The sequence below is a fragment of the Motacilla alba genome, chromosome 17 (genome assembly GCF_015832195.1).
Source record: "Motacilla alba alba isolate MOTALB_02 chromosome 17, Motacilla_alba_V1.0_pri, whole genome shotgun sequence".
In the NCBI taxonomy this organism is placed as follows: domain Eukaryota; kingdom Metazoa; phylum Chordata; class Aves; order Passeriformes; family Motacillidae; genus Motacilla; species Motacilla alba.
The window spans coordinates 8,731,375-8,746,248 of record NC_052032.1 but is presented as its reverse complement, the minus strand read 5'-3'; the positions used below and the strand labels follow the sequence as shown (position 1 = coordinate 8,746,248).

Here is a 14,874-nt window from a genome sequence, read left to right as displayed (position 1 = left end):
GCCTCAGACCTTCCTGCCACTGCTCTGCAAGAGGCTGCTGGTGAATGTGGTGCTCATGCAGGAGGGTCCTGACCCTGCTGGGGCAGACAGGGGCTTCCTTACCCTTCCCAGGGCCCCCTGAAGTGGGGAGATTTCCCAGCCGTGGCTGGTGGTCGCTTGGAGGAGAAGGACCAGCCCTGCCAGGGTGTGGGGATGAGCAAGGACAGGGTCCTGTTCACCTGGGAGCCCAGGTGTGCAGCTCCCCTGGGGACGCTCAGGGCTGTGAGTGCCCTGAGGAGGATTTGGTGTGGAGAAGCTGATGAGGGTGAGGTGCTTTTGGTCACGTTTGTGCTCTGGTGCAGCAGAGCCCTGAGCTAAAGTGGCTGCACTGAAGCTCTGTCCCTGTGCCTGCAGCTGTGGGCAGCCAGATCCAAGTCCCTCCAAATGCCTCCCTGGGACTCGTGCAGTGCACACCTTTCTGCGTTTCCTCTCTTCTAAAAGGAACATCAAAGCAGGGCTTTTGTACTACATGAAACTTGCAGACATCAAAGGCTTGCTCATAAATTTAACCCCTCTCTCCACTGTGCTGAAGGTCAGAATGCTCCAGCCTGGGTTTGACTTGGTAGCAGATGTGTTTTAGGGGGTTATTAGAAGGTTACAGGAAGGATGGGATTTTTCTAACACTTCAGAAATACCAGAGATTGTGTCCCTCACCCTCCTCTGTGCAGAAAGGAGAGGGCCCATGGAAGAAAGGGGCTGTGTATTCTGGAAAAGACTTCCTGGGGACCTGCCCCAGTTCTGGTGTTTAAGGTCAGAGGTCTTTGAGCATCAGCCAGAGCTCAAGGGCTAAACCAATTTATTGTGTCAAGGTCCAACAGCTGGAGCAAAACCCACGGAGCAAGGTAAGGCTCAAGCCCACCCCTCTCTGGACCTGTGCTCTGGAAATGTCCTGATCCTTGGGACTCTCCCCTTCCAGGGAGGGACTCCTCACTCTCCAGAGCTGTCCCCCAGCCTGTCCTCAGCCAGGCCCATTTATAGTCAAGGGCAAGAGGAGCTGTGTGTGATTGCAGTGATGACTTGCAGGGATGGCTTGCTGATGTATTTAGACACTGAACGATTTTCAAGCACTCTGCATCGCCAAACATTCCCTGGGACAAATGTTTTTATAAGGCCTTTTTTATGAGGACAGTGGGAAGCAGCCATAAAAGAAAGGAATTTTTTGTAGGTCATACATCCCCGCCCCAGAGGCAGGTTGCCAGAGTTGTTTTGGTGTTTTTCTGTCTCAGGATTTTTTGGGGGATTGTTGGGTTGCAGGATGCTCGTGGTTGACCCTCTGAGGGTCAGCCCTGAGGGTGCTGGCAGGGAGCAGATCTGGAGGATCCTGCCTGTCCCTGCTGAACCAGGGCTTGTCCAGGCACCTCTTGGCTGTCAGGTGTCCCCATCCCTCCCCCGTGTCTTCACTGGGAGCTGCAGAATGGGCTGGATGGGTGCTGGGGTGCAGGGATGTGTCAGCCTTGGAGGCTGCCAGCCCCGCAGCCTCATTTCCCTGGTTGAATTGTGCTGTTTGAGGGGAGACTGGCACTTCCCAATTCCCTCTGGAGCTGGCATGTGGGGTTTACACCAGGCAGCTTTCCCTGCTCTGTGGGGCCTGTGCATCTTCCCTGTTTTAACATCAGCTTGGTCCCTGCTGCATCTCCTTGGTGTGTGAATGCCACGGCACAGGGGCAGTGCAGATCACACCCTCCCTCATCCCACAGCCTCCTGCTCAGCTGCAGGGCTGTAATTATGCCATTAGTGCTGGTCAGACTTTCTGCTGTAAACGTGCTCGGGGAGGAAGGGAGAAGCCCGAGCCAGGGAGAGAGGAAAGGCAGCTGCTGCTAAATTTAAGACTGTTCCTATGACACCTGGAGGCTGCTGTGGTGGTGTCGGTCCTCTTGGAAGTGAGCAGGTAAACACAGAGCCTTGTTCTCAGAGTGCTTTATCTCCCTCTTCAGCTGGGGGGACCTTCCAAAGTGCTCGGGGCAGGGAGGCTGTGCTGGTTCCTGGCTGGAGGCGGGATGTGCAGGAAAACCTGGAGAGCTCCAGCCTGACAGGTATGGGGAGGCTCTTCCAGGGATCTGGGCTGTTGGGAGAAGCAGTCAGGGGCGTCTCCCCAGAGTCATCTTGAATTGTCTGACCTGTCTTTCTCTGTGAGGCTCTTGCTGAGCTGTAGGGTCCCCTCATCTCCTGTTCTCTGGCTCAGGTGGGCTCCTTGCACAGATGCTGCACAAGCCGGGAGAGGTGTAAGAACTGCTCCCCCAAATCTGGAGATGGAGCAGAGCCAGAGCTCTCAGGAGCTCTGCAGAGCCCTGACAGTAACTCTTCTGTGGGACTTTGGTCATGGGAGGCAGGGAAATAAACGTGGGGATAGAAAAGCTCTGCAAAAAGTGGCTGCATGGAGAAGGTGGGGGGAGGCAGCAGCGTTTTCTGGCTTGTGCTGCCTCTGCTGCATTCATTGCCTCAGAGGCAAATTATCAGTTTCTTCCTTGAATATGAACAGCTGCCAGGTAATGAATTCCCCCTCTCTGTTTTATAATGGCATTAAAATTGGGATTTGCCTTAGTTTTCTCTGTAATTATCCAATGAGCCCGTGTGAGTGAGAGGGAGGCAGGGCAGAGCTGGCTCTGCTGCAGGCAAGTGTCGTGCCTGGGGGATTGAACCTGGGAATGGCCCTTCCTGAGGGGCAGATCCCAGGGATTGAACCTGGGAATGGCCCTTCCTGAGGGGCAGATCCAGGATTTGAATTCCAGGGATTGAACCTGGGAATGACCCTTCCTGAGGGGCAGATCCCAGGGATTGAACCTGGGAATGACCCTTCCTGAGGGGCAGATCCCAGGGATTGAACTTGGGAATGGCCCTTCCTGAGGGGCAGATCCCAGGGATTGAATTTGGGAATGGCCCTTCCTGAGGGGCAGATCCAGGGTTTGAATTTCAGGGATTGAATTTGGGAATGGCCCTTCCTGAGAAGGCAGGAGACTTCCCTGTGCTCCCTGGAGCAGGGCTGCTGTTGGCAGGGCAGTTGGGGCTGCAGGGATCAGTGTCCCTGCTCTCCCTGGCTTTGGGATATCTCTGCTGCTTGCACGCCCTCTCTGTGTGTTTTCCCTCCTCCCAGGCTGAGGTCAGGCTGTGGATCAAAGCTGAGCCTGTGGAAGGGAGATGGCAGACAGGATTTGTGCGAGCCCGTGCCTGTGCATCAGGCACACACGGGGCAGGGAGCCCACGGGCTGTGCCACGTGCGGGAGGCTGCCCAAGCCCTGCCATCTGCAGGGGTGACACCAAGGACACCCAGGCTCTGGCTGTTGCTCTGGCTGAGGATCAGGGACTTCATATTCCATCCTGAACTGGCTCCATGTGGAGGCCAGCTCTGGAGCCAGAAAACTGTGAGGAAAAGCCTCTTACCAGAGGAGTCTGCTCGAGGAAGGAGGTAAAAGCTGAGCTGCTTGTGCAAGGCCACCCAGCAGACTCATGCTGGAGGTCTGAAGGTCGATGAGCCAGGCTGGAGGTGACAAACCAAGCTCTCCAAATCCATTCTTGACTCACTGTAACTGAGTTTGCAGATATTGGCACTTTGAAGCCATAATTGAGGTCTGCTTTCCTCCTTGCACAACCTTTTCTCCCGGCAAACTGTCAGCCATCAAGTGGGATGAGACAGTAAAAGAGATGTTACACTCACCATTTCCTAGAAACTGTCACTTTAAAGGGAACAGCACAGGGAAAAAAAAAAAAAAGGATGAATTGAAGCCAAATCCAGAGTGATAAGCCTCCAAATGTTTGATTTCTCTCAAAATCTGTAACTTTTCATTCCTTTCTTGGGTCTCTGCTGTGCCTGGGGCACCTTGTACCTTCACAGTTCTGGCCTCTGGCATGAAATAAACTTCACATGGCAGAAGAGCTTGAGAAAAATCATAGCCCAGGTTCTCTTTGGATGTAAATCAGCCTAATGGGGCTTAAATCCCTGGAGCTGGGGGGACACCAGATGACAAGGGGGGCTCTGGTGACTCGGGGCTGTGTTTGATTTTCTTGCACAAGCATCCCTGAGCTCCCAGCTGTGCCAGGTGGGGTCTGCCACGGATGGATCCAGCAGGTCCCTGTGCTGGGAAGGGCTCACGGTCTGGCTGTGCTTGCTGGGGCTAAAGGATCCTTTCTGTGCCAACAACTTGTGTTTCTCTTTCTGTAAATTCCGTTGAAACCCGGGAAATGCTGCTGCTGTTCAGTTTTCTGGGGTTTACTGAAGGACAGAGCAGCTCTGTCTGAGCCTTATCTTTGACTGTGGCTGTTTCCAGCTGCTGAGCAGTGGAGGCTCCCCCAGAGGACACAAACACAGCTCAGCCCTGGGGCAGGTTTTGTCTGTTATTGCCCAGTTTTGGGGACCCCAGAGAGCAGCCATGGGGCATCATGCCCAGAGGCCACCCTGCTGCCTTCACTGGCACCAGGCAGCTCCATCCCTGCAGTTTGTGGGCAGGGAGGAGGCAGTGACCTCCTCAGGGGACAGGTTGTTCCTTAAGTCACTGCTTTAGGGTAGACACTGTCCCATCAATGCAGTCCTCTCCTCTGGATTCGGGGTGGCCTTGGGGCGAGCAGAGGCTTTGGGGTCTCTCTGAGCTCTCCTTGATCTGTGTCTGCCTGGGAGCTGGCTGAGGGTCCCCCATGGCTGCAGGAGAAGGAGGGTTTAGGGGCTATTTCTTGGAGGGTTTAGGGGCTGTTTCTTGGAGCTCTCCTGATAAAACCTGCAGTGGCAGCAGGGAGGTTCCCCTGCCCCCAGATAGGTGTGAAGGCAGCTGAGGGGGTCAGAATTAGAGGTGCAGGCAGCAATTCCCAGCTGGGCAGAAGCTGTCCCTGCTTTGGGCACTGGCTGCAGGCTGGGCACAGCCTGTGTCAGGTTAACGTGGCCTCTGCTCACACCTCACCTTCAGCATCCACATGTTCCATTTACTGTGCTATTTTTAAGCCTCCCTAGGCAGTTAACACCAATTAATCTAAAGGCCCAAATAATGGTTTTTCAGAGCCCCTGGCTCCTTCCCCTTGCCCGTGTGGCCCCAGAAGCCCTGGCAGAGCTGAGCCCAGTGAGGTGCTCCGAGTGCAGGGGTGGCTGGAGAGGCTCCCCTGGGGAGATGTGCAATTAGAGCAGGGCCCCAAACCATCCCATGGATCCAACTTTTCCAGCCTGGATCGTGCTGTTTGTGCCCCAGGGGAAGTTCCAGCTCCCTGCAGTGCTCGTTGCAGAGCAGTCAATGCAGCCCTGCCTGGGAGCCAGCAGAGCCAGGCACTGCGAGTGCCAGGGTGCAGGAGGTGCCACTCCCTGGGACCTGCAGGAAAGTCCCAGGAGGGATTTTTGCCTGTGTCTGAAGCCACTTGAATCCCAGTGCTCTCTGGGCACTGTCACGTGGAGCGAACCCCAAACAGGGTGTAGTTTGTAGTTTCATCCTGCCCTTTGCAGCAGCAGGTACCAGAGCAGGAGATGCTTTTGGCTGATAGGAGAAGCTGCTCCTGCCTTTGCATGTGATTTTTGTCTTGCCTGTTTCAACTCTCCTGAGCAGGTCAGACAGACCGTGGCTGCAGTGGCAAACCCACAGGTACCAGCCCCAGCAGGGCCAGGATTTCGTGTTTTGTGGGGTGCCTTGCACAACAAAGCCTTGATCTCGAAGGCGGCCTTCAGGCATTTCTGGGCTGGGAGTAAATAATAATTAAGATCTGGGTGTGTGCTGAGCAGGGGGTGTTTATGTGCAGGCTGGATGTGTTATGGGTGCTGATGTGGATGGGTGTGCACAGCTCCACGACCAACTTCCCCCATCCCCACCACCCCTGAGGAAGGTGCTGCATCTGCTCAGCTCCCTCTGAAAACCTCACCGTGCTCAGAGCAAGTAGGTGTCTAAATAAAAGTCTGATTCAAGGAAGCAGCGCAGTTTTGGCAATCCAGAGACAAGCAGGCTTTTTTTTGCAAAGAGTTTTCAAAGCAAACTGTCAGGAAGATCCAGCGTGAGGTGCAGGGAGTGCAAGGGATGGGGAGAGCAGGGCACCTCTGCAGCTGGAGCACGGATTGTCTCCATCACCGAAGAGGAGCTCACCTGCCCTGCCCTGTGGGGCTTGGAGTGGGGAGGTGGATAGAAAAAGTGCTCTATATATTAACCTTGTGCTAATTAACCAGGAATATGGGTTATAGCCTTTCCAGCAACGGAGTTATTTCAGTTTAGCAAATTAGTGCTGCTCAGCTGAGACTCCACAGCTGAGCGTGGTCCTGGTTCCCCCTCTCCAAATGCAGGGTCAGTCACTGCAGTGAGCTGCAGCCAAACCCCTGTGTTTTACTGCTTTGGGTGTGTGCTGGTGTGCACAGCCAGGCACCACAGCCCTGGGTGAGAGCTACACCCCAAAAACTTACTGCTTGTTGTCATCCACCTCCAGCCTGAGTTGTTCCAAGTAGTAGTTCAGGTTCACTCCCAGTTTTGGTGTTTAAGGGATCCCCCAGGTTTTTGATTCTGACCTCTGCAGCCACTCATCTTCTCCAGAGACTGACCTGGAGTGAGAATGCTCCTGCCTTGTGTCCCTGGTTAGTAAAGCAAGCTCCAGGTGCTAAATCCAGGCTGGTGTGTTGCTGTTGAATAGTGCCAGGGAAACCCAGCCTGGCGTGGAAAATGCTGTTAAAACCCACGTGGAAAAGTTGCTGCATTAACTGCAGAGGATTGTGTGAGTAGACAGAAGAGAAACCAGGAGTAATTCCCCCTGGTCTCAGCAGTGAGGGCTGGACTGACCTGTGATCTCAGGACAGGTTGTTGTGGAGCTGAGGAAAAAGAGTAAATCCTGTGTTAAAGTGGCTGTGGGACAAAGTGGCCCAGTCTGGTCACGGTGGCAGTGGCTTCCAGACAGTCACATCAGCCCTGCAAGCAGCAGAGGTGTCAGTAACACCTGAGGCAGACACCCCTGGGGCTCCCCCACATGCAATCAGAAATGATATTGTCACCTGCTGTGAGGCACAGCCCTGTGCTTGAGCCGTGTGGGGCAGCAGGGCACGGTCCCAGCAGGTCAGCACTGAGTGTATTTCGGAAGGAGGGAGCGTGGGTGAGTTATTTTGATTTTGTTTGGAACAATAAAACCCGAGTTATTTGAAATCTTAACAACAGAACCGGCTTTTAGCACCGGCGTTTATAGGGATGAGTGGGCGAGTTGTTTAAAGGGAAAAAAATCTTTGAAAACTGTCCAAGTGAGGGTGATAATTTCATGCTCCAAGGGAAGCGTGTGCACGTCCTGGGCCTGGGCAGGGTGTGGATGGGCTGTGCCGGGGGCTGGGCGCAGCACAGGGCAGGGCACACGTGTGCCCAAGGCACGCTCAGCTCCCTGAGCTCCAGCCTGACGTGGTAGGTGGTGTCTCTGCAGATCACAGATGTCTCGCTCATTATTCTTTGCTGCATCCTAAACTCAGAGGGAAAATGTCATTTCCTCATGTTGTTCCAAGCACCTCATCCCTCTGTTGTACCCCTTTTCTGCCTTTCCCCCTATACCAGCTGCAGGTTCCCCCTTTCAGAGCTCTCCAAAGGCGGCTCAGCTCCTCAGATCAGGGGCAGAGTCCCCGTCCTGGTTCATTGCCCCTCTCTGTCCATGGATCCCTGATCTCAGCCCCAGTGGGAATGGGGCTGCAGCACAGCACTGAGCTCACAGGAGCTGTGGCTGTGCCCTGCCCTCCCTCACCCTGCTCTTCCTCTTCAGTCTGGGCCGGGTACCGAGCCAGGAGTCCTGATCTCAGGTCCCACACAGTTCCCATCTTTCTCTGGAAAATACTGGGTGGCTCCTGGAAATGAATTTACTGGTGTGGGGCAGCATGGGCAGTTCCCCAGAGCTGTTCAGGTTAAAGTGATTTCCTACTTTTGCAGTGAAAAATGAGAATGAAGGAGGAGTGTGGACAGAGAGCCGAGAGCGCCAGTGGGGCTCTGTCCCCGTTTTGCCCCTTTGGAAAAGTGCTTTTCTTCCCAGTGCCCCACTTCACTGTCAGTAATTCCCATCTCACAAACGTGAGGTAAGAACAGCTCTTTGGCTGCTGCGTGGCATTTCCATCTTTCCCTGTTGAAAACCCTGTTGCAATTAGAAATTTCCCTCTGTCGAGCAGCGTTACATTTAAATCAAGAGATGCTTATGGCTGAGCAGCCTAGGCTCTTGCAATAAGACAAAAAAACCACACACATCTAATAATACAAGGAGCAGGAGGACTATCAGGAGCTAAAAATGGTCCTTCAGTATTTTGGTGCTTTGAATCCAAACGATCAGAGTGTGTGTGTGTGTGCACAGAGCGTGTGCTGCCTGTGCCTGCGGAGCCGAGCGTGTTTGCAGATGTAGTTTGGGAGAATCGATCCCAATCTATTTTTGAGGTGAAGTGAGTGTGGCGGGTGGGAGGTGAGGAGGTGGAAGGGAAGCTAAATATTCACGTAGCTGCACTGTGCGTTTAAGAGCATCATCTAATAACGGGAGGATCGTGGCAGCGAGGTGAGGGAGCCAGGAGAGATCTCCGGAGCCCCCCCATCGTGCCAGGGCACGGAGCGGCTCCGGGGGGAGGAGGTGGCAGCGGGGCTGTCGCTTTAAGCCTCGGCTCGCAGCCGGCGGGTCGCTGGAGCCGGCGACGTTCTTCGCATCGCCCGGCACGGACAGGGCTCGGCACGGGCAGGGCTCGGCACGGACCGCGCTCGGCGGAGCCTCGGGCGGCCGGAGCAGCCAGCGCCGCTGCCCGCGGACATGTGAGAGCCGGAGCCCCGCAGGAGCCGCTGCTGAGGTCAGTGAGGGAAACGGGGTTTGTCCTGGGTCCTTCTTCCTCTGAAATGAGAGCATCGGGAGGAAGAGGAGGAGGTGGATGCGGAGGATTCGCTCGGGCCGGGATGTGCCGTGGGTGCGCTCGGGGGTTGAAAGTTTTCAGGTAGCTCCGGTGGGAAGTTTTTATTGTTGATAGCGGCGCAGCTGCGGCGGTGCTTGGGCTGCTCGGTGTGCTGTGTGGCACAGCAGAGGGTGGGCGGTGGGTCCCTGAGCCACCGGGGGAGGGACACGGGGTGTCTGTCACCAGCCCTGCCCCGCGGGGGGATTGGCACTGAAAGGGAAGCGCTGTCCTGAGCAAACACCGGGCGAGTTGTGCAGCTCTGCTGCCTCTGAAGCTGGGAGGAGTGGGGACTCCAGCCGAGGAGCTGCTGGCTGGGGACAGGGACAGCCCCGCTCCGGAGCACAGGGACGCTTCTGCAGGCATTTCAGCTCCTGGTAAAACAGGCTGTGGATTTCAGCCAGGGATTTCCTTCCACTCCTCTCCTCCAGCCCCCGCTTGCCTCTCTGCAAACCTCCCCCTCAGAGCCTTTCTCCAGGTGAGGCTGGGAAGTTCACTGCCTGATGGTTTTGGGGTTTGGGGTTGTGGCTGTGCCAGAGGTGCAGCCCCCACGGTGAGTTCTGTGGGGTGAGGTGTGGGGTGGTGCAGGATAGAGAAAAGCCGCGTGCGGGGAACTGACAGACAGCCCTGGCTGAGGTGCTCCTGGCACTGGTGGTCACCAGCAGCACCAGCCCTGCTCCTGTCTGGAGATTTTGAGGTCGGCTGCCTTGAAAAGAGCAGAGGTAAGGAGCGGTGGCATGTGTGGTTCACGGGGGAGAGGCAGATAGGGCAGGGCACGTGGGCACAGATGTGTGGGAATGGATAAATGCCAGGGCAGGTAAGCCCTGCTTGGGCAAGGACACAGATTTCCAGGGACTGTCCACAGGGGAGAACTTGGTTCTGGGGACTGATTGCTGGGTCCTGTTACTGTGGGACATGGTCAGGTCACTTCATCTCCAGGTTGTGTCCTTCCTGGGATAAGCTGGAATTGTGGTGGACACATTTAAATGCCGAGGCGGCGCGCTCTGAGGGGGTGACAGTGACAGCTGCTGAACCCGCCGCCCTCCTCGCTCGTCCCTGACCTGGGCACTCACCAGGCACCTTCAGGCAGCAGCTCCTGAGCTGGATATTCTGTACCAGACCCACCAGGGTCCATCCACCCCTGGGTCCTGCCTGCAGGTCCCAGCCAGCTGTCCCCTGGGAGCACTGCACAAAGCTGGAGTGAGCAGCCCTCGAGCCTGACGGCTCCATCCTGCACTGGCTCAGGGCTGCAAGAAGCTGAGCCTGGAGGAGAGGAGGGGAACCAAAGGCAGGTCAGTGCCCTGGGGACACCAGCTGTGAGAGAAGCTGCTCTGACAGAGGGACAAGGTTCGGCCCTTTGGGTGGCTCTTGGGGGTCTGTGGTTCGGTTTGGTGGGTGAAGCTCCCTTCGAAGGGGATGTCCCACCCGTGTTTGGTGACTATGGAAGCACTGAGGGATGTGCCACGACTTGGCCAGCACAGAAATACCTCCTGAGGTGCTTGGGGACCTCCGGGTTGCTGTCCCAGAGCAGATCTGACAGACTTTGGTGGGGCTGAGCAGCGCTGTGGGAAGAGCTGCATCCCGAGCTGCTGTGGGGGCAGCAGGAAGCTGTGGGAGAAGCCGCCACCAGAGCGTTGGGTTGAGGGATCTCTGGCAGCAGAAGTTGGTGTAGTGGGGGCACAGCTGGGGCTGGCTGGGGGTCTGGATTGCTCAGATGCCACAGAGAGATTGGGACAGGGTGCTGATCCCAGGATGGGGCTCGGCAGTGGGAACGTGGCTGGGAAAGGTTCTCTGCAGGGTCCCGGGTGGGCAGCGGGTCCAAGGGGGAAGCCCTGCAGGGCATTTGTGTGCTGAGCCTTCAGGTGTTGGGAGCTGGGAGGTGGTTTAGTTCTTGCGGCGAGGCTTTGTGCCTTTGTTTAATGGCTTTCCTGAATCCCAGTGAAAATGGCCAAGGGGGGTGAGGCACAGGAGTCAGTTCTGACTTTGTTTTGCCTCGCCTGGGATCGCTCCAGCCTCGGCCTCAGCTGCACATCTGGAGTGGTCAGACTGAGGGATTGCTGCGGGAGATGCTGCTCCTTGTCCTGCACCTCTGGGGCAGAGCTGGGCAGCCCAGGACCCTCTCATCCCAGAACTGTGGTGTGAGAACACAGGTGTTATGTGGTGTGAGAATTTATCAGAGAGGAAAATGGGTGGATTTGTGTTTCTCCATGGGGTGTAATGACCTTGGCTTGGGGCTCCTGAGGGAGCTGGTGGTCCCAGCTTGCAGGGAGAGGGGACAGTGGCAGAGTAGGCGCCTGTCACACTCTGCAGCTGCTTTTCGCTGCCTTTCCAACACCTCAGCTGTGGTTTTACACATCCTGGATCCACAAAGGCAGGTTAAACAGCCTGTTCCTCCAGCAAGGGAATGTGTGCAAAAAGCCTGGATTCCTTCCAGTGGCCTGTGTGAGGAGAGGGAGTCCTGCTCCCTGCCACTCTCAGAAAATGTGAACAAAGCTCTGACCCCCATGAGTGGGACCTCCACCTCCTTGGGATGGTGCCATCCCTGTCCTGCCCGAGGTCAGGGAGCAGGAGCAGAGGCTCCACACTTGTCCCTGTCCCTGTGTGGGCAGAGGTGGGAGTGTCTCTGTGCCCGTGCCAAGGACAAGTGTGTTTGCAGCCAAACCTGCCCTGGGGTGATCTCTGCAGTGCCAGCAGCCCCCGGGTCCCTCTGCCCCATTGGTTTTACTCCTTGTGACAGCGTCTGGCTGCCACAGGAAGGTGACAGTTGGCAGAATTTGGGCAGTTGCAGTGCTGGAGGCAGAGGATGGAGGATGAGGCCAGACAGGGACACCGGCCATGAGGTGAGAAGTGGTCTCGGGGCTGGACACTGAATCTGGTGCCCAGGAGCTGTCTGGGGATGTGGCTGTGTGTCTGTGCTGTGGCAGGGCATTGCTCAGCCCCACCAGGGGATGCCCTGGCTCCTGGGAAGCCTCCTGACCCTGGCTGTGCCAAGCCCCAGGCGAGCTTCGCTGGGAGCAGATGGCAGCCCCAGGGTGTGATCACACCTCCATCTGCCCTCACAGCTCCTGCCTCAGGGCTGGGAGCAGCCTGCCAGGGAAGGAGCCGAGCACTCAGTGGGCATTTTAATTAGAGAGGTCCAGGCCTGGGGCAGGGTTTGGCTGGAGGGAGCCTGGTGCCCGCAGCTGCTGCCCTGGGGCTGCCCATGGGCTGGCACAGCCCTGTCAGCACTAACATGGCCCATGGGCACTGACCTCCTGCCCCTCGGGTGCCTCTGGGAGGTACCAGGCACACAGCCAGCCCTGCCGCACACCTCCATGCTCTGGCTGCTCTTCCTACTGATTCAGAGCATCCTTTTCTCTGCCAGGTGCATCGGGAGCAGGATCCAGACACCCCAAACCGCAGGGTCTCTGCAGGATGTGCTCTGGGGGGGAGCTCTGAGCTGGGGGCTCTGGCACGCACTGCCAGGCTGCTCCTGGAAGCTGGAACTTCCCCCTGGATCCAGGACTGCTCTGCTTTACTCCAAGCAGTCGTGGAACAGCGGGAGGGAGGCTCGGTGTGAATGAACCGCTTTCCTCCTCTACCCTGAAATTTGGGTCACACAATCCAGCACAGCAGAGCTGTGAGAGATGTGGTTCACCCTCAGTTCAAGCCCAAGCCAGCTTTGATTTCCGAGGTGCAACTGTTGGTGGTTCAGAGGGTCCACTGGAGCTGTGGCTCCATTAGTGGATCAGCACGTGGCAGGCAGGAGGTGAGAGGGGTTTTTCCCCTCCCTGATCAGCTTCCACACTGCCAATGTTCCTCTCTGGCCTGCTGCTAATTTTGACGCTGCCCTAAATAGAAGCTGAGTGCATCTCATCTGCTTCGCTTAGCATACAGGAAAATTGTTTTCCTTCATCTACCCAATCCAACTTGTGGCTTTAACCCTGTCAGCACAAGTCTCTCCCCACTGCAGAGCTCCCCTGAAGGGCTTTGCCTGCCCCTGTCATGGGGAAGAGCTCTGGTGGGAGCAGCACCGTGTGTGGTGGGACTGGGAGGGCTCCCAGGCTGCCCAGAGGGGCCACCAGCAGAGCTGGGAGAGAGACTTTGCTTCACCAGCAGCCCAGGGAATCCCTTGCTCTGCAGGAAAGGCTGGCTGTGCCCTCTGTGTCTCTGATGGAATGTGCAGCCCCTCAGGAGGGACCGAGTGCCCCTTCCCAGACTGGCCTCTGCTAGAAAAAAGCTCAGACCCAGTTCTAACAGGTTTTGGTTGCTTTCTGTTGTGGCTTTTTTCCCAGCAACTGGTAGGACCAGCTCGGTGTGCAGGGAATATCCCCAAGCCTGGCAGATGCCCCTCTTATCACTGGCTAATTTTATTTCCCATTCCAAGTGACTCCTTGGAAGGATCTGTGGTTCCTGCTGCTCTGTCTGCTCCAGATCAGGACGCACAGCCCCTCTCCCTGCTGGAAGTGGCTTGGAGAGGCTGCCTCCAACGCGAGCCTCCTGCAGCACAACTTAAATATATCCCTGTCGAGTGCAAGGTGCTCATTTGGGGCTCTTGTGCAAGAGCTGTTGTCCTGAAAATCTGTAATTTTGTGGCATTTCAGCTGGGTGACTGCTACAAGTGCTGTGCTGGGGAGACGGGCACCGAGGGGAAGTGTTGGGGTGTGAGGGGCAGTGGCCTGGAAAGGTTGGATTTAGCTGGTGGAAAAAGCAAACCCTGAGCTTGGGCTGAGCCCTGGCTGGGCACAGGGCAGCACTTCAGCCAGGCTGGCTGCACGGCTCCCCCCGTCCTGCTCTGAGCCCAGCCCTGTCCAGCCCCAAAGCTCCCCTTGGAGCAGTGCCAGGGTAAATGCTGTCTCCTTTCCCCTCTTTCCCATTCAGCCTCCAGGTTCCTCTGGCTGCTCTGCAGTGACGGCGGCTGCACGAGGCTCATCCGTGCACGGGTTTGGGCTGTGGCAGTGCCCGGAGCCTCTGGGATCAGAGGGACCAAGGAGCAGAGAGCCCAGCAGGCTCCAGACTGTGGGGCTTGGCACGGCCAGGAGCCAGCCCCTGCCCAGAGCAGGAGAGGGCACGGCTATTCCCGAGGCTGCGCCAGGCAGAGCGATCGGACTCGGGGACTCATTCGGGGCATTCTGACTCTGACTCTCCTCTCTCTTCCCAGAAAATCAACCGGACCCCTTCGGACGAGGAATGCTTCTTTGACCTGTTGAGCAAATTCCAGAGCAACCGGATGGATGATCAGCGCTGCCCGTTGGAGGAGTGCCCAGCCGAGGCTGCCGAGGCGGCTGCCACGCGGGTCCCTGCCCTGGGAGAGCGGCTGTGTGAGCACCCATGCGTTCCCAATCCCCGGCTCCCGCGGCGTGCCCAGCTGTTGTGGTTTGGTGATGTTTGCCCTGAGCCTCAGCTCTCTGAACTTTAGCGGTTCCTCGGCGATCTCCGTCATTATTTAAGGAAGGAAAAAAAACATTCTTATGTAAATGGTTGCCGAGGAAAGGCTGGAGAATGTGAGCTAAGGTTTGGGGAGTAAATTAGCGAGAGAAATGCAGAATACGCTTGGATTTTTTTCAGTGTGGGTCTTCAGGTCTTGGATTCTGAACAAGGAGGTTGGCACAAGGACTTCTGCCACTTCCAGGAGGAAGATGATGGTGGTCATTGCTGAGGGAGCTGTGTGAGAACCTGGGGTCTGGGACATGCAGGGGCCGGGTCAGGCTTTCTCAGGCAAGTTAAAATATTGCCAGTTTTTGTAATAGCGTTGCCATGGAGGAAAAACTTCTGGATTTTGTACTGTTCTTGGATACGGAGGTGATAGGTGCTGCGTGAGGACAGAGGAGCCAGGAGGATGGATAAACAGTGGGAAGCTGCTCAGCCCTAGGAAGGACAGGGATAAATTGAGGAAGGCGCCTGACAAATAGGGCAGGAAAGGCAGGGCTGTGTTTGCACTTGGGTTTCGTGGCTTTTTCAGTGTTCAGGGCCTTTGTTTAACCCAAGCTGGGGAGAAGCTCTAAAATGCACAGATCACCCTCACACGC

At 56.5% G+C, this 14,874-nt stretch overlaps 1 protein-coding gene across 9 annotated transcripts in view; it reads left to right on the top strand.

Annotated features, from left to right (window-relative positions):
* Nucleotides 1-14,874, top strand: part of GPSM1 (G protein signaling modulator 1) — a 65,491-nt gene that overhangs the window by 47,026 nt on the left and 3,591 nt on the right. For 4 of the 9 annotated variants that reach the window (XM_038156047.1, XM_038156046.1, XM_038156048.1 and 1 more), the window contains one exon: nucleotides 14,007-14,166. In XM_038156047.1, the coding sequence (XP_038011975.1) occupies nucleotides 14,007-14,166 (160 nt within the window). Of the gene's footprint in view, nucleotides 1-40; nucleotides 1,928-8,497; nucleotides 8,771-8,890; nucleotides 8,912-9,011; nucleotides 9,345-9,980; nucleotides 10,159-14,006; nucleotides 14,167-14,874 lie in introns of those variants that run through there. The other 5 variants (XM_038156051.1, XM_038156054.1, XM_038156050.1 and 2 more) reach the window with 5 other exon arrangements.